Source organism: Ursus americanus, chromosome 12, assembly GCF_024610735.1.
Source record: "Ursus americanus isolate L20-20 chromosome 12, mUrsAme1.1.p, whole genome shotgun sequence".
Classification (NCBI taxonomy): domain Eukaryota; kingdom Metazoa; phylum Chordata; class Mammalia; order Carnivora; family Ursidae; genus Ursus; species Ursus americanus.
In genome coordinates, this window is record NC_142138.1 from 22,249,344 (window position 1) to 22,268,677 (window position 19,334).

At 40.5% G+C, this 19,334-nt stretch overlaps 1 protein-coding gene across 10 annotated transcripts in view; it reads left to right on the forward strand.

The window, feature by feature from the left end:
- The window catches only part of SGIP1 (SH3GL interacting endocytic adaptor 1), a 204,947-nt gene that overhangs the window by 83,534 nt on the left and 102,079 nt on the right, over positions 1-19,334 (forward strand). For 5 of the 10 annotated variants that reach the window (XM_045802097.2, XM_045802099.2, XM_045802101.2 and 2 more), the window contains 5 exons: positions 4,880-4,904; positions 7,872-7,943; positions 11,586-11,642; positions 15,161-15,215; positions 15,935-16,110. In XM_045802097.2, coding sequence (XP_045658053.1) covers positions 4,880-4,904; positions 7,872-7,943; positions 11,586-11,642; positions 15,161-15,215; positions 15,935-16,110 — 385 coding nt within the window. Of the gene's footprint in view, positions 1-4,879; positions 4,905-5,904; positions 5,989-7,871; positions 7,944-11,585; positions 11,643-15,160; positions 15,216-15,934; positions 16,111-19,334 lie in introns of all 10 variants that reach the window. The other 5 variants (XM_045802100.2, XM_045802104.2, XM_045802105.2 and 2 more) reach the window with 3 other exon arrangements.

Genomic DNA, 19,334 nt, shown 5'->3' on the forward strand with positions numbered 1-19,334 from the left:
ACATCAGAATAAAGAGCCCATTAAACCCCTTATTTGCCTAGAATCCCTGAAAGAAAGTTAGAAAATGGGGAAATCAACAGTTCTGTGGACTCAGGTGAAACTGAAGAGGGCTACCTTTACTTCTCACCTTTAGCTTTTCATTCCGTACATTTTTATCATGCATAAATTTTAGCACAAGATTCTAACACAGCTCTGTGTCCTTGTCCTCCAAGAACTCATAAATCATGGGATAAAGCATCTACCCTACCAAAGAAATATCTTTCATATAACAAAATGAGATCACATAGTTGACATGCCTCGTTTGGTACCTAGTACTTAGAAATGCTTAGTAAATGGCAGTGGATGCTGGTCTGATTCTTACTAACACGAATTAATATGTGGTCAGTTCCTTATGAGCAACTAAAAATGAAACTTCATGGAAATTTGAGGGTGGGTAAACTCATGTTTGGACAGATGATCAGTGAACTCTCAGAGCGGGAGGAGCCTTGAGCTTGGACTTGAGAAGATGAAGACATGGCATCTCATGCAAAGGGAGCAACAGCCAAAGCAGAGAGGTGGCAACGTCAAGTAGGTATTCAGGACAAGATCGCTAGGACAGTTTGTCTACCTGATGGCTAGGGGAAGGGTGGCAGTGGGAGGCAAGGCTAGAAAGGACATCAGGGCCAGGTAGAAAGGGCTTTAAGGGCCAGGCTGAGGTGTCTGGGCTTCCTTCCTTAGGCAGTGGGCAACCTGGAAGCCTTGAAGGCTTTGAAACCAGACAGTGTAAAGAATTTTGTAAGCGGAGGAAGCTATTTTTTTTGTCTAATCTCACATGTTAAAATCTCCTGATCTTGCCTTTACTTTATGCTTTTCTTTTGACAAATAATTATTTCATGGAAATTACATTTGCCCTAGTCTTGCAAATGTTTCAAATGATTGAATTAGGAATGTAGTTCTGAGAATTTTATAATCTCCAGTAGTTCTTAAGAAATTGCCATTGTCTGAAAATTAACCAGCCAGAATCGGTGATGGTACTTTCACCAGAAGCAGAGGCGTGGGACTCTAGTTCCAGGGCGGCCCATAGCTCCTCGGCCTTAGGGATTGATTTTCCTTTCCTGGGCCTCAATTTACACTAGATGGAATCTGAGTCCCCTAAAGGGCCCTACACTGTACCAGTTCATCTGTCAGCGACATCTGTCATCACCTACCAGGTGCCACGTCTTATGTGGGCCACTACTGGACACAGCTCAAGAGAACGTCATTAGCAAACACCAAACCATTTTTCTTTGAAGACCGTGTCTGTAACGGACTACACATAGTCTCTGCTGTGTGGAGAAAGTTGAAAAGGGGAAAAAAAAGAACCTACCTCAGAAGGGAAAAGGAGTCAAACACCCTTCCCGGGGCAGGCTGAGCTAATTTGCAAGTGGCTGAAGCATTTCTCTTCATCATCGTTTCTAAAGGTGTGACAATAAGGAACTTATTCCTCATGGCTTTGGATAGACAGCCCATATCTCTCTGAAGCACTCTATCGAGACGTGTGCTGTAGAATCCTAACCATCTCTTCTTAACTTCTTATCATTTGAGCGCCCCCGATTACTTACATGATAGCAAATTAGCCATCAGCTAGTTCTACCAGCAATCATGGCCAAAGGACAGGCCGTTTGGTGTAAACCTTTGCTTTTCACCAACCCCTGCTCTCTAATTGGGTCATACATCATTCTTGCAAAAGGCTGGGAATGTTCTGGCAATTTGCTGTCCCTTCAGCTTTAGGCAATGCTTCTGTTCGCCTGCAATCATCGAACGCTTGTTGATGCAAACTGTTTTCAAGACTGTCGCAACTCCGTGAGGGTTGCTGAGCAACGTGCTACAGTTAGTGGCCAGCTCCGGCTATAGTTGATTGAACCTCCTTAGACAGACAGTGGGCTTAGGACCAGAGCTTCCTGATTTGATCAGCGTTACAGTGGCCGATAGAGGAAAGGAGAGAGCCAGTGCTAAGTGGCAGGCCCTGTGCAGGGTATTTTCTATGCACTGATATCCTTTTTAATCCTCATAGTGATTCAATAAGGTCAGAAGTAATATCTCAATTTTAGAGATGAGAAATCAGTGCCAAAAGGGATTAAGTAACTCTCTGAAGACTATCTGGAAAATAAGACTCAGAGCCCCTATTCTAGTCCAGAATCAAGTGCCCGTTCTTTATCACCCAGAAGAAAAAGACTAGATGGGCAAAATTATAATGAGACCAGTACCAGAGTAAAGAGAAGGGGCAGTGGTTGCAAGGGGTAACTGACACTTCTTAAAATAGAGACAAAAGGCCCATGGTAGATGATTAGTTTTAAAAGAGAAATCAGTAAATAGGAGGGGTCTGCTGTTAAAAAAGAAAAAAAAATTTAAATATGTATCTAAAACTTCATAAGAGGGGGTTAGGAAATGAATTAAAAGCACGTTCAAGAGTCTGAGACTGCCAACATCACTCTACTCCCCATCCTAGGTCAGATCGTATAATAATTTTATTCTAGATAACATTTCATGAGTATTTTCTATATTCTAGGCACTCTTCCAAGCTCTTCACTCCTATTAACTCATTGAATTCTCTAATGGGCTCATGGGGTATATGTCAATTTCATGGCTATTTAGTAGATGAGGAAACTGAGACACAAAGGGATAAAATGACTTGCCCGAGGTGATGCAGTTAGGCAGCTAGGTTGATGGAATCCAGGCAGTCTGGCCAGTGATCTTCACTGCCACGCTCACCGCCACCAGGCTAGCAAGCAGCAGCCCCATTCCTTCAATGATTAAGACAAAGGCAGAACAGGACCCAATGTACAATTATAGTGTTTCTGATTAAAATTTTTGAAATGCCATCCTTATAGCTGCAACATGCATGAGGTCAAGTGGCCTCTCATTTAGATCCCCTATTGGTACACCCTTGTACCTGGACCAATAGTGGGCAATCCCGCAGCCAGGCCTTTCTCCAGAGCCTTGTCTTCTCCACATCTATAACTTACTGCCCACAAAGACATCCCCACAAGGATCAGTGCCTTTGGATATATCCTACCTCAAAGCTGATACAATCACCTCTCTCCCAATTCCTTTAGCACAGGTTTACTATCGTAGTAAGAAGTGCTCATTTTTAATTTTTTTTTTTTCAGTGTATAGATCTGAAAAGGGAAAGCTGGTTTTGATGAGTGTGGGTCAGTACCTTTTCTCTGTGCTTTCTATCCAAGCACTGGCTTATTGTGGCCATGGTAACCCACTGGATTTACTCCCCTGTCTCATTCGTTTTATGATGAGCATGTCTTCATTATTTCTATCACCTGATTCTAGTCTAGTGCCTGGCCCATTATAAGCACTCAATATTTGTTCAGTGAATTATAACTTTTATCAACTTTTATCTTTCTACCCTTCTATTTTAGGTGAAATTTCTTTAAACCAACTAATTCCCATAGCCAGGTTCAAAGACCCTAAGATTTCCATCAACTCCCATGGGTCTTTTAATATCTAGGTCCTCTCTGCTTCTAGCCCGTGTATCACTGATTCACTTCTGCATCCACATGGACACAGAACTGGTTATGAAAAGTGATGTACCCCCACCAAGTGTTTTGTTATCCAAACGGAATACCGTGCTAAATTTGAAGGGGGTGTGAGTGGGAAAGGGGAATCGCATCTTGGAGCCTGGAAGATGTGCCACTGACTCTCTGCATCTCTCTCTCTCTCTCTCTCTCTCCCTTGTCCTCCCTCTTCTCTCTCCTCCACCCCACCCTGTGAATCAATAAGGAATGTTGTTACCTGGTCCTACCTCCTACAGAACAGTTTCAACCACACCAGACTCCACAAAAGTTCAGAGTCCACCTCAAACACTCATTCAGTTTTTCTTCCAAACAATGCAAGTCCTCATCCAAGCATAACTCTGATCTCCATGTTAATACAACGACATTTGCTAGCTCCTTACACAGTGAACTAAAATAGGAAGTTATAAAATTGCAGTGACTACCCTCTCCTTCTCCCTCCCTCCCACTCCTCCAGCTCAGTTTCCCAGAGTAACAGTCATATTCCTTGCTAGGAAGTCTAATGTGACTGCAAGTGGTCAGTTTGTGTTCTCAGCGAGGAGACATCGTGAAAGAGGAAGAAAATGATAACAAATGAACGTTTGTAAATAGTATGTGTCAGGAACTAATTATAAGTTCCTTATATAATCTATCTTATTTAAACAGGCTTAGAGAGATGAGGAAATGTATTCAAGGTCACAGAACTAGTAAGTGATGGAGTCTGGACACGCAGATCCATCCTACTCTAGAACCCTTACTCCTAGAAGCTACCCAGTGTCACCATGAAGTGACTATCCTGGACTTCGGTCTCCAGAGCGAGCTGTTTAGCAAACATTGTACTCCATTTCCTGTGCTCCTGTAATCAAAGGAACAGAAAGTGTCGAAATAGGGAAAAAATACAGATTCACAAAGTGACTAGAAAGGCACCATAGGCGTTCCTTTCTATAGGGGGAAATTCAAGACACCCCTCCCCCCGCCCCAGGGGAGAAGACCAGAGAGGACAAGTCAGTTTACATTCCTTGTGGTAATTTAAATGGAGCCAGCTGAGTGGGACAGATTCTTAATAAATTCCCCTCTCAAAAGTGGACCAAGACACCACACCAGCAAATTGTGCCTTTTGGACACCAACTTTTAATGAGAATCTGCCCCCCCCCCCCCATGCACACAGACACACATCCCAGCTCAAATATCATTCAACCAATTTGTTTTGATTTAGTTTTCATCAGCCGGGTTCACTAGGGTGGGAATGCAGGGAAGGGGGAGAGAGGTGGTTTGTGACTCTTACCATCGTACGTTGGTCTGTGTAGCAAGAATGATTCCTTTTCCTAATAGCTACCAATTTCTTTTTGTTACAGAGGTTCACCAGATAGAGATGGAATTGTAAGTATTTAAATGACCATTTTCAGTAGGTTTGCGCTTCAATATATACTATGTTGAAATTTCTTAAAGCCCCCCCCCTTTTTTTCTGTAGGGAAAAAATAGCCTAAATGACTTTTCAGACCTCTCTCTGTTGTAATTTTCTGTAGTCATTGCATGGGACATATAAATGCAGTCTTGGTCAAGTTAAACTTATTTATCGCATTCACCTAAAACCCTATCCCAGAGTAGGCGAGCTAACCTGATCAATATCGTGGGTCAAAAGCCAGACAGTTCCTGCAGGGGCTGCTACCATTAACTGTTATTTCATTTCCAATTTAATGATATAAAAGCTCATTATGTGAGAATGTTTTTCTGCAACAGAGGCCACAAAGTCATAATGGAGCTGAGATCCAATAAAATTGGAAGAAGCTTTTCCCCTTTAGTTGAGTTGTAGATACATTTTCTGTATTAAATTCCTAAGTAGGGAATGGTCTCGAAACCGCTTATGCCTGAATTTACAGCCTGAAGGAGGAAAATGTCTCCACTGGGTGTAGGTTTAACAGGAACTCTGACTCCTTGCTGGCCACCAGATTTCTTGCTTTTTTAAGAAGTCTGTGGCACATGGGCTTGGATTGATCTGAGTCGAGCTTATGGGAGTCTGTACCAACTTCTAAAATGACTTCCTTTGAATCTAAATCAGATGCCTATTCAGAAGGTTCAAAAGAACAGCTGTTACTGAAAAAAAAAATGGACTCACATTAGGCTCATTGGGCTGGAGTGGGAACTAAAATAAATCTGGTGGTTAAAAATATATATTTTTTGAAAAATCGCCCCTTATATTATTATACCCAAATTGAGGTGTTAATTGCAGCTATCGCAGAAGATTTTCTTCCACACTTGACTCAAGGTTCTGAGCTTTGGGGTCCCTTTTGCATTCATGTAGTTCTCGCCATGAAATGTTAAGAAAATAGACTGAAATTGATCAGACATTGGGTAACACTATAATCAAGGCTCTATTCAGCAGGGGAAAAAAAAGACCCAGAAGACTCAGCTTCTCCTCACCTCTTGCTTCTGGCTCAGAGCCCTCTCGTTAACTCTGTCTCAGGTACTCTCTGCTTCTGTGTCTTCTCTCGGCTTCTGTCTTGGTCCCCTCCCCGGGTTCTCTCGTCCCCATCATCCTGACCTCAGCAAGCCTCCGTTAGCTATTCTCTGCGTTCTGTCCCTGCTGCTCCCAGGCTGGACTGCTGTCTCCTGCTTCTCTCGCTCTGCCACCCTCAGGCTTATCCTTTTCTCTCTGAAGCCCATCCCCTCCTGCCCTCCCTCACCTCCTCATCCCCTAGCCTTTCATTGTCTCTGAGGCCCCATTGCTTCCTCAGTGTTCTTTGCTCTTCTAGGGACCACCAGTTTCATTCTCTGGTAGAACACGCAGCCCTGGCATGTAGGTACAGCCCCGGCATGCAGCTGGCAATTATGAGAATGCGCTGCACCAAAGAGCCCAGCCGTGATTCTGCAGACGCAGGGACAACATCAGGGCTTCATACCCGAGTTCCCTGAGTTCTCTTTCTCCCCCACCATTCCAAGTCATATAAAGCTGTTTATCAACCGTTGTGCCCGCCTTGTTCCCTAATTGGAAATGCCATAAATATCACTGGTCATGATTTTAGGAAAGAGGAATTGCTTAATTTGGGTTTCTCAGGAAATAGAGCATACCTGTTTGAAAAAAAAGGCTCCATTCGAAATAAATGCAATGTTCTCAGAAGCAGGGTGTACAGCTTCCTCGGTAACTGGAAACCATTAGCCAGCTTCTAGTTTTACCATTTGGAAATACTCCCCAAATATTCCTCGTTTACTGGCGTCACCAAATTTTGAGACCTGCTTATCATATCAGTGTTACAGGAGGCCAAGTTTCCGTTTGCATTCAGTCCTTGGAGATCTCAAGCTGACTTTCTTTCAAACTCACACTGATGTCTTTAGTACCTTGTGTCTGTGAACCCAGACACGCTTTCTTTTACCTTTTACCCGGCTGATTTAGCTTCCAAATTGCTGTCTTTTGAAAAGTATCTGAAGTTGAAAGGTGTGGTTTCACTAATGTGATTCTGCAAACTACAGGTGACGCTTAAGGCTTAGAAATGGCTCCGCAGGAAGTTCAATGTACTGACGCTTACTGAATTTGCTTCTCAAAACTTAACGAAGCCCATCGCTGGTGACAGTGCTTTTGAGGGTTAGTCTACAGAGGCTTCGTGGCAGGGCTGCATGTATGAGGTGGGCTCACCTTGCTCACCACTGGTGAATGATCCCCAGCAGAGCTGCCCGTCACGATGTCTGAGACCGCAGGCAGCTGCGTGTGACAATGTGTTCTAACCCAGAGACAAACTCTGATTTGTGCAGGATGCACTCAGACTTTTTCCTAAGCAGTTCAGATTTCCATCCACACAGACTGGGGGGCACAGGGAGGCACAGCCATGGCTGGGAGGAGATCTCTGCTCATCCGAACACGTGTGCAGGAAAGGGCCCAGATTTGGAGCGGTCAGCTGTTCATGCTGTGCGTATTGCCAACCCTCAGCAAGGCTTTGATAAAGAGGAAGATATGGTAGAGCTAGACTTGTCAGACTTCTTTCTATTGGAAATATAAGCATTTTTATTGGGTCTCTTCGGTGTGTCCTCGTGTCTGTTCTTTACCTGTAAATTAAGTGCTGGCCGAATGAGGACTAGATCCACGGAAAACCTAGTGCCTGGAACGCATCTTCCTTCTTCTCCCTTCTTCTCCTGGTCTAGCCACACTGGCCTGCTGAATAGAGCCTCATTATGGGCCCCAAAGTCCACTCTTTGCTTACGGAACCCTGCCAAGATTGGTAGACCCTACGATTTGGCCTAGAAATTGTTTCTTCTATGGTATGTTTGCTGACTCCATGTGATTCTTTATATGTGTCTTGAAGAACAAACAGATCCTTTAACAACTTTTTTCTACATGAAAACAATCAATTCCAGCAGCCCAGCCCACATGAACCACCCTACAATAACAAAGCAGAGTGTGCGCGTGAAGGAGGAAAAAAAGTTTCGGTAAGGAAACAGATTTTAGTTTAAAATTTCCAAGGGGTTATAGAAACAGTGAGTAAAATCCCAATTTGAAATTTGAAAGAGAGCAGTAGCATTTATTTAATCGATTTAAGAAGACTCTCTTAGGTATTTCCAAATTACTCTTGAATATCCAGGACCAATTTTTAAATCAGCCATATAGACCTTATGTATTGACGTCTGAAAACACTTTTAAAGAGTGATCGGGTATAAAAAGACATGTGTTTCCTTTGTCTTAGACAAAGGACAGGGATTCAAATTTTTAAAATAATATGCTATCTGTAAGAAAGCTTTGGCTATAATAGAAACATCACCATACAAAATGAGTAGTCATTTGTGAGGATAAGCACCATCTCAGTAACACCAGGAATTTGGCAGGACCTTGGCTTGTGGGAACCTATGCACTTGACCAAAGGATGGTGAGTCAGGGATGCTGATCCAGGCCCAGATTATATAGCAGCCATTGCTGTGTTGTCCAATATGGTAGCCACATACGCCTGTTCAAAATTCAGTTCCTCAGTTGCACCTGCCACATTTCAAGTGCTCTATGGCTACTCATGACTGGTGGCTACCATATTGGAAAGCACACATCTAGAATATTTTCATCTTCACAGACAGTTCTATTGAACTGTGCTGTTCTATAGGGTTATATACAAAGTGAGTCAAGTCTTGCCTCAGTGGCAAAAAGATAATATTTAGGTAATCTATCACATATCTTTAATACTTCATGTCCAAGGAACACTATGTGGCCGTGAGCTGACCTTGGAGAAGAGGAGCGTTCACAGTGGAAATTGAGAACTTTGATGAATGTATAATTGAACACAATTGTTACTACAGTTATTGATTTAGCCCATGATATTATCCGAGAGCAGATAATAAGCCTGGCTAAAGTAAAATACCTATTAAGGCATGACTAACATTGATATGAGCCTCAATTATCTTTAAATAACAGCCATATATTCAACTTAGAAAAGTTACTTATGCTAATGTAGAATTTTAGAAAATACAGAAAAGAAAGAAGTAAAAGAATACACAACTTCAACTCCAAGAGAAAAATCACCTGTTGTGTGTTAGTGAATAGCTAATATTGCTTTTACTATGAAGCCTAGTTTTTAAATGATATTTTCCTATTTATATTCTTTCTTGCTTCCTCAGTGTTTTCCAACTGGAAGTCAAAGGAGCCATCACCTTCCCTATTACTACTATGAGCGGTTCCTTGCTTCAGTGGTTTCACCAGGAGAATTGCTTTTTTTCTTGGGGTTTGACCAGAAGAATTTCAGCCAGGCTCTAGCCAAGCTTTAACTTGATGATTTCCACTTGTGAAACCAAATATATCTGTAATAATCTGCTAGCATGAATGAGGCCAAATTGTCAGTTCCTCTGATAGAGCCACGTGTGCGCGTGCTTGAGTGCTGACTGTCTGCCCAAAACTGTATTGTTTATGATTTGCTGTTTGTGTTTGGTATTTGTGTTAAAAATGTTCCTAGTTTAAAAGAAAAATTTTTTATATAGGTTTTACTTTCTCTTCATCTCAATCTTCTGTATCAGTTTCCATGGAAACGGGAATTTTCACTCAGCCCAGATCTAGAAAATTCAGGAACTTTTATTCATAATGTTGAATATATGTTCTCAGGAAAGATACACACACACACACACACACACACACACACACACACACACACACACACGTTTATTTATTTAGCTGAACATATAAACTATCTGGGTTGTAAAGGGCTTTGGTTATGGAGATAAGACTATTATGAGAGCAAACTGGAATTTTGAACTCAGTAATTTACCCAATCTGTTTGGTTTTTAGATAACAATCCTTTGTATTGAAGAATTGTTTAAGAACCAAAAGGTATATTAATAGTAGTGCTATAGTGATCACAAAATTCATGAGATTAGTTCTTTGGAATCAACTTAGTTCATTTGATTTCCCATTATTATAAATTAAATTTGTAATTGAATTTATTAATAAACTTGTTAAGAAAGATTTAAAGAATTTTGCAAAGAAGTCATACGGAAACAGATTGGTTAAGTAGGAATCAAAAAAGAAAGCAACTATGACAAAAAGAAAATAGGAACCATGCCCATTCTCCATGGGAGAGATTTTTTATTATTAGACAGCACATTATGTAATGGACCATACCCTTAACTCCATAGCTCATAGAGGTACAAGGTTGATGTGGCAGGTTTTAAAAATGCTCTTTGTTCAAAGTAGGGAGAATATCACCAAAACCTAATTCAATAAAGGCAATTCTGTGAGAAGGCTAAAATGATGTAGTCTGACAAAGTATATAATCTTTGTCAAGAGCAAAGCAGAGAAGAAGAGGGTCATAGAACCTATGTTCCTGGGTGCTCGTGGCATGGCAGAGTTCTTGTATTTGTACCCGCTAGTGTACAGGAAGAGAGGGGCATGGACACAATATCTATGCCTTAACCACTCTTCACCCTGACGAAACTGCTGGTTCTTAGAATGCCCAGTCCAACATCCAGTAAGTACTAACTAATGACAATGGTTACTAGGTTGCCTCTAATTGGCTTTTCTAGTGCTGCGCATACATGAAAGGCTTACTTCTCCTACCTATTTGTCAAATTAGGTGTTAGCTATTCCCTTTGTAGTTCCAGTGGACTTTATCTGTGATTGTAGAATTAGAAGTCCTGTCCTCACACCTCATGCTTCACCATTTGATATGTGCTGTTCTGAGATCTGCTAGTGCTTGGGGACATACCGTTGCTCCATGTGCTAAGTACAGGAATGTTGTTGAATGGACTCTCCGTTACCACCCTGATTTGTGTTTTTGTCCTTTGCTCACAACAAGTAGGGAATCCTAGCAATTTCTATTTGTATGATGCCACATCCTTGCTCAAGTGCTTGTGGCCTTTATCATGATTGTTCTAGATGCTAAAATAGAACTTGAATAGAATCCAGAGAGAGTAATGCTGATATCTAGTCATCTTTCAATGATGTATCCTCATGGAGGCGTAGAACACACAGATGACAGAAATCCATAATCAATCCTTGAATCCTATTTTAATAACTTGATAAGAAAAGCCACTTGAAAAGAAGATCAACACTATTTTTAATACCTAGGAGCTGAATTAATTTGGAGTTGATTTCCTTTACATTCTACCAAGGGGGTGGTTAGGGAAAAGTTGAGTCAGTGTTAGAAAAGCTAAAGAAAGATTAGTTAATGACTTGAATACTCTTTAGACATGTTGTAACTAATTGTATGTGAGAGCAACATGGAAGTCAAAATGTTAGAGATATATATATCTGATTATATGCCCTGAAGGTATAGAAGATTAAATTATAATGTAGGTACTACTAATTTTCCAGTAACTGAATAAAATTTGAACATCTAGCTGTTACCATCCCTACGCTTAGGAATCCTACAGTCTTTTGTGAAATAAGTACGTAAGCTCTTTTATGCAGTGTCACGGCAGCTCAATTTACCATTCAGTTACACCAATGTGGTTGCTTAATAGGCTGCTCTAATTTGTCTTTCCAGTGCTGGATTTTGATAGCTCTTGCTAAATACAGATAAGAGTTAAGTGTTCTTTGTTCCTTTTTTTTTTTTAATTCAAATGTTTCTCTTCTAAATTTATTTTCAAATTTCATTGCAGAAGAAAAGCAATGGGGCACCAAATGGATTTTATGCGGAAATTGATTGGGAAAGATACGTGAGTATCAGAAGATTGTTTTTCTTCATTATTTCACAATTTGAAAATGAGTTGAGGCATTCGCATAATAGAACATAGAAATAAGTGAACATTCTCCATCTCATTAGGCAGTACCTGGCACGTTTAAGGTGGTATAGAGGTTAAGAGCACTAGAGTCTGTTACACTGGGTTCAAAACCTAGCCCTTCCATATATCAGCTGTGTATGGCTTTGGGATAGTTGTTTGCTGACCAACAGCAATGAAGGCAGTAGTTACTTTATAATATTGCTGAAAGGATTCAATGAGCTAATTATTTGCAGATTATTTCAGTACCTGCCTAGCCTGTGATATGTGTTTTTTTTTAAATGCTTTGTAAAATATTAACTCCAGATTTTGCCATCCTGGTTCTTTTTCTAAGCAGCTTTGAGAATCAAGTCAAGGCAGTTAACCTCCGGGATTTGGTTCCATAGTGTCTTAGCCCATTCAGGCTGCTATAACAAAAATACCATAACTTACTGGCTTATAAACAACAAAAATTTATTTCTGACAGTTGTGTAGCCTGAGAAGTCCGTGGTCATGGTGCCAGCAGTTTTGGTGTCTGGTGTGTCTGGTTGAGGGCCCACTTTCTGGTTCAAGGATGGCACCTCCTAGCTGTGATGTCACCGGGATCTCTTTTGTAAGGGCACTAACCCCAGCTATGATGGCTCCTCCCTAATGCCCTTATCACCTCCCGAAGGCCCCACTTCTTAACACCATCACTTTGAGGTTGAAACTTCAACATATGAATTTGGGGGGAACACAAACATGCAGACCATAGCACAAGTACTAGAGCCTCCTGGTACAAATTTTTCCCAGGTCAAGTGACAGTCACTTGTTGCTTCCAGGGAGTGAGGGTGACCCTCAGCTGAGACCTAAACTCTCTACCTGATTCCCCCGGAAACTGATTTACATCATCAGGACCCACTTCACCAACCACAACAGGACAGCCACAATCGTTCTTGGATTTTTAATCATATAAAATATGTAGGTCATATTCATGTGCCCAAATTCACAATCCCTACAAAATGCTTTTGCACATGTATCCATTAGATGAGTGTCTTGACCCAACCTCCTCTATCATAAAAGTTAATCTTGATGTTCAAGCTTTTGCATATTTCTTAGTAATAATTTTATTTCTACAATAAATAATACCACCACTTATTGACTATTCACTATTAGTCATAATATTAAATGCTATGGAAGCCTTACCACCTTAAAAATCAAACACATTATTTGCATTTCATAGAAAAGAGAGCTGCAGCTCAGAGAGGTTAAATTCTTGTTTCAAGGGAAACTACTAGATATTAAGAAAATGTGATTTATTTTCCCAGAGTTAATCCTTCTTTACTTAGAAAGACTTCTGTTGTATTTTGTAGGTTCTTTAATATACAAAAAAAGGATACCCTAAGCAAGCAAGAAGTATGACAATAAAAATACCAAATTATCTCATCAAATCACATATTACCCCATCTAAACCTTACACTCTAGTGCTATCCCAGGTCAACATGTGAATCCTTAAATGAAGCATAACTTCCTTCGTATTTATTCAGTCCTAAAAACTAATTTGGTCACGTAGGAATTGTTGCGGTAATTCTATATGAGACACCACTTTCTCTAAGTCGTAAGAAAGGTTTTCTTCTTAAGAGATGGTGTCATCTTGCTTTCGGCAGAGAGAGGTGAGAGAGGGAGGATGTGACCTATAAGCAGAGCTCTTAAGTATAGGAGGGGTTCACTGGCTGAACATTCGAGGGAAGAGAATTCCAGGCAGAGAAAATGGCATTTATGAGGACCCTGAAGTGGGAAAGAGCTTGCGTACTCAGACCATAAAAGTTAACAGTGGAAGGAAGGCTGCAGCTGAGGGCCATCAGGGACGGGACTATCAGACCTGAGCCAGGTCATACAGGGCGGTGGGCTGCACGGAGGCACTGGGCATTTATTCTAACTGCACTGAGAAGCTAGGGACACGTTTTTAGCAGGGAAGTAACCTCAAAACACTTGCATTTTTAAAAAAGTAACCTTGAGTACTAAAGAACGACAAGAAGGAGACATTAAATGCTTGGGAAATGGTGGCTTTTACATAGCATTCAGTCCTTCTTTCTCTCCGTGGTCATGGCACTTTTATCACTTTGATGACTCCAAAATCTCTCTCTCTGGCTCTGTCCTTTCTCACTTCCAGGCCTATAACCTCACCTTTAAAAGGACCACCCTTGAATGACTTCACCTTCATCCTTTCTAGGGCATGGGGTGTAGTCTCAAATACCTGGAGTCAGGGCACACAGGTCTGCCATTTGTTGGGTGTGTGTCCTTGAGAAATGGCATCTCTTACTTTCCTCCTTGGTGAATGGAATAGTTCTTTCCATGTGGGATTGTTATGAAGTAAAGTGGGGGTCACAGTACTTACCATAGAATAGGAACTCAAAGATGATGATACTAATTCCGATCATGCAAACTCTCTTTAATCTTTCCTCCCTTTAAAAACTTCAGTTGTCTGCTGTTATAATTAGTTCAGTCGGGTATACCAGCAGTGTCCCACAAGTTAAAAGTAGAAATCTTGGGGTCTTCTTGACGCTTCTTCTCCTTTTTCTCCCATGACAGATGTTACAAAGAACTAAGCTTATCCTTATGAAAGTCCTTGATTCATCACTTCCCACCACCACCAACACCATGGTCCGTATTCGCAGCACACCTTGCCTGAATTGATACAAGTTTTTTAACGAGAGTTCCTTTCTCCGGTTTCTTCTGCCCCACAGTCCATTCTGAAGCGTACTTCCAAAATACCCTCGGAAGCTGCTTTCTACCCTGACTGGGAAGCTGCAGCAGCTACATCTAGTTTGAATTCTTCCTCCAGCACGTTGGCCATCCGTGGTCTTAACTTCCTATGTTCTCCCACTTTGCAGCTTCCTTTCCAGCCAGTCATCGTCATTGTTGCCTCTTCCTTCCCCCACCTGGACCGTGCTGTCCATTCCTGCTTCAGTGTCTCAGCGCAGCCTCTTCCTTACCACCAACTCCCCTCTGCTCTCTCCGTCTGTCCTGAGAGGCACAGGCAGACCCCTCGGATTCCTTTAAGCTTCATTAACTTCCTCTTCCTCCAAATTCCTATCACTGATGATTTGTGTTTTATATTTCACCTTTCGAAATGTTTTGCCTAACAAAATACCTTTCCATTTTCCGGAGGAAAAATAATTTGCCTTTTGTATTCTCCCGTGTTGCTTAGCACAGTCCTCGGCTTATAAGAAATGCATGATAAATTCTCTTTGAATGTTTTTGTTCATTGACAGTGGATTCCTAGTCTGTTTGTCTGATAGGAAGACTCTCCAAGTATCCTTCAGTAAATATCTACACATATGCTGCTCAGCATTCACTTCCAAAGGTTAAAATCCTCACCTTCTAAAATAAGAGACATAGCTGTATCTTCAAATAGAAGTCTCTAGAAAGAAAATGAACAGTTCCTTGATTATTGTCAGAATAATAAATGCTTAATCTGTGCTTGTATTTTGTAGAACTCCCCTGAGCTGGATGAAGAAGGCTACAGCATCAGACCCGAGGAACCCGGCTATATCCTTTCTTTATTTTTTTATTTTAATCTTTATTTTCCCTAAGAAAACTGTATGATAAGTTCAGATTTTGAAAAGGTGCTGAAATAACCCAAGCTTCCCAAGTCCTGTCGTCCCTAATATTAGAAATGAATAAACAGCACAGAACAGCCTGATTGCTAACAAGTAGGCATTTTGCCTTGATCTATTCATAGAAAAGAGAGAGGAGAAAGAGAAAAATGTGCTGAGAAACAATTGTGTAAACCGCGGGTACTGGGGTGTCTGCTAAAAACTGATCCGACCCTGTCACTTACCGTGACTAGAAAATCACTCTCACCTGTGCCCTCCCCACAAAACAGCTCTGGGCAGAGCATCTCCGAAGCGCTGAAATTCCTCACGAATCGTCCCGAGAATGGCTTTCCTTTCTCAGTAGACAGGGAAGCTCACATGAGCTGTCAGTGTTTGTGCTGAGTGGGACATCACAAATGGCCACCCACAGCAAAAAGGCAGGACATTAAACTATTGCTCCTGGAAATTCACCATCCCTCATCATGTTCCAAGGAAAGGCGAATAAATTCGAATCCTTTCCCGATTTGCTCTTTATTTTGTCTGTGTGTTTTGCTTTGATTTTCTGCCATCTCAAGATACCTTTGCTGCCTGTATGTGCGAGCACTCCCGTCTTAACACTCATCACTGCTTCCCAGTAGGAAGAAGAGTTATGTATCTTTAACTGTGTTCTACCTACCAAAGGAAAGCACTTTTATTCTTCGAGTGAATCGGAAGAAGAAGAAGAATCCCACAAGAAATTTAATATCAAGATTAAGCCACTGCAATCTAAAGACATTCTTAAGAATACCGCAACCGTAGATGAGCTGAAGGCGTCCATAGGCAACATTGCACTTTCTCCATCACCGGTGGTGAGTGGTTTTATGTCAAGCTTTGATGAGTCTGGACAGACAGCTGTCTTCCGCCCATACGTGTTAAGTAGATCAGAAACTCTAAGCTGGAGGCTGCATATGGTCATCCTTTTATGAACTTTGTAAACCTCATTCTGTTTTAGAAAGTTACGCTGATTTTATATTGCAGTACTTGTGCTTTTCAAAATGGTACACATGTATGGGACCACATTTCTTTTTGACTTACCCTCCTGCAAGCATTTGAAAAAGAAGGAAAAAGATAACAAAAAGATTATCCGGAGTTACTTCTGAGGCCATTAAAAACAACATGAAGTTCACATATTTACTAACAGTGATTTTTAAAAACATATCTTAGTGTCCTTTTTTATGATATAACACCTAGAAACTCATGGGAGGAAAGCCAAGGAAATTGTTTTTCTTAAAAAAAAGAAAGACAAAAAAACAGCTTTTTCATTGCTATGCTCCCCAAAAGAAGTATTAATCTAATATCACAGATCATAGTCTAAAAAGATATTAAGACTCATAATCTTCATTATATTTTGTAATCAAATTATTTTAAATATTCTCATCTTTTAGGCACCTAAAATATAGGTAGGCCTTACTTACATCATTCAAATTGGTGTATTTCTACAATTTGTTCTTCATTCCCCCAGTTCCCATCTGCTAGATTTCTGTAGCTGCTGAATTCTGAGTTCCAACATGTACGCTATTTTCTCGGTGGTGTTTGATAAATGCTACAACTGTTTTCTAAAAGTAGCTGTGAAGAGTAGATGAAGGTTCTCAAACTAGCAGCTAATATGTTCTTGGCATCTTCTTCAGAAAGATGCGATCTTCCTACAGCATCCTCCCTGAAAGAGGTAGTTAATAAATGCTAAACCATTTCTGAGATGCTTTTAAAAATATCTCAGCTAAACTTTCTAGAGAAGTTGTAATCATCTATCCTTTGAGAATAACTATTCGCCTGCCTGGGATGAATAAAATCTATAATGATGCCTTCTTTAGAATTTAGGGCTTATAATGGCCTTTATCACTACCGTTAATGATGAATACAATAATTGCTATTAGTAATCAACCACCAGAAATGATATTTCAGGTAATTTTTAATCATATACTCACTTGGCATTTCAAGATGTCTCTCTGAACAAAGAGGCATGAAATATATTAGTTTTCTTTCTGTTCTGCAATGGAAAGTACAGATTTTAAACTCATATGTTGGTCTGTAATACCAGTGATTTCTAGTAAGAGGGGCATTTTAAATGCATGCACTTTCGCTTTTCAGTTGACATTTTTCAAATCATTTTTCACTTACTGAATTGTTTTTTTAAATTAATTGTAAAAATTTATCTAAATGCCTGAAACCAGTTTATGTCCACTTTTCTATAGGGTCTCATACAGTTAGTGGGCATTTGGAAGCTATCTGAGGGTAAGCGTCAGGAGATAAGATCACGGGATTAAATGAACAAATGTACGTGAAAGAAAACTTACTAGAACAGTTGCAGACATGCAGTATGTAGTTGCTGAAAGCTAGTTGCATCTAAGAAAGAAGTCCCCTCTAGCGAAAAGAATACGTGTGCCTAAGTCATCTGGCAGATATTCCCCCAAACACATATGTTGCTGGCGGTGTGGTAGGAAGAGTGGTGGTTTACTCTGAGCTTTTCTGAACACCTATTTTCAAGGTAATGTCTTGACATGATGTGGTTAAGACTCTGATGAAAAGATTTTTGGGAAAGCAGCATGAAGAGTAGATGGGGACCCCAGGGAAAATAATGACAGCGTTAGGCTGTTTTTGCACACCAGCAACACCACAAACCAAAGGATTTTCGGATCCTCTTACCATCACCACCACCGCTGCGCTCCGAGCTTGCTCCCTCTAATGTGAGAACCTGGCTCTGCCCCGAGTATGATTCCCAAACATTTGTGATTTTTGATATTTAGTATAGGGGAGTGAACTGTTATTGCTACTTTAGGGAAAGGTATGTGTGTTTCTGGATGTATGTAAGTAAAAAGAGAGAATGTAACTGAGAACATATTCTTCTAGATAACCCGCGTGTACTTGTAGTTCACAAATGGCATATGCAGTATGTTATCTCCAGAACGAGATAAGTAGAAGAAAACCTTCTGAAATCCAGTTAGTGCCATGATAAAAATGGCAAATCCTTTGTGCAACTTTAAATGTTTCCAGCCAGATAATCAGATGTTTATATGTCTACACTGAATTCAGGTGCAAAAAGAGAAATAGAGGCTATGCTAGTTAATAATATATCAATATATTTCGCATAGGCTATTGTTCTTGTGCTACGAAAGCATCAATCGTTACACTAATAGAAATGGAGGAAGTTCCAAATGGTAAGCCATTCATAACAATGGCTTATGTTGGATTTCTAATTTCTATTTCTTTCAAGGAATTTTAAGATTAAGTTGTGTTTCACTTGTTCTGTTCATCCATCTGTGAATATGTATCAATGAATTGTAACCCATTTGATATCTCTTATCATGAATTGGTTCTTATTTTTTTTTTTGAATAGTTCCCTGTACACACTATATGGTCAAATTACTCAATACATGAATGGATGGATGAATGGATGGATGGATGGATGGATGAATGGATGGATGGATGGATGGATGGATGGATGAAACATATAGCTATGTGTATATATAATATAAATCTATCTGAAAATTACCCCTTCCCAAAACAAAGCATCAGCAGTATAGAAAGTCAGGGTTTTAACTGTTGGCAAAAATCCCATTGTATAGACAAATAAATGTAATTTCAGTCCAGATCTTGCCTTGGCCCTTGACTTTTATACAGAAATAAAGTATAATGTGGGCTGGGACAAGGCAGAGCACTAAAAAAGAAGAGGGGATAATGCAAGGGTTAACTCACAGGAGAGGATGTTAATTTCTATTCCTTGCATGTTGTGATCTCCTGCTAAGATACTGTGCTGATTGGGCAAAGAATGAATAGCACTCAGGTTTGAGTTGTTCAGTTGGTATCTGTACAAATTAGAATATTGGTAAAGCCGCTTTAACAGAGACCAAAATAGAAATGGCTTATATAAAATAAGTGGTTTCCTTTTCTCCCATGTAAAAGTCAAAACTGGTAGGCACTTCGGCTGGGTGGTAGAGTCCTACCTAAGGCATTATTCAAGAACCCAGAAACTTTCTGTATGATTGCTCCGCCTTTCTGAGGCTGCGCCTGCCTTACCACCATCAGTCACCTCCAT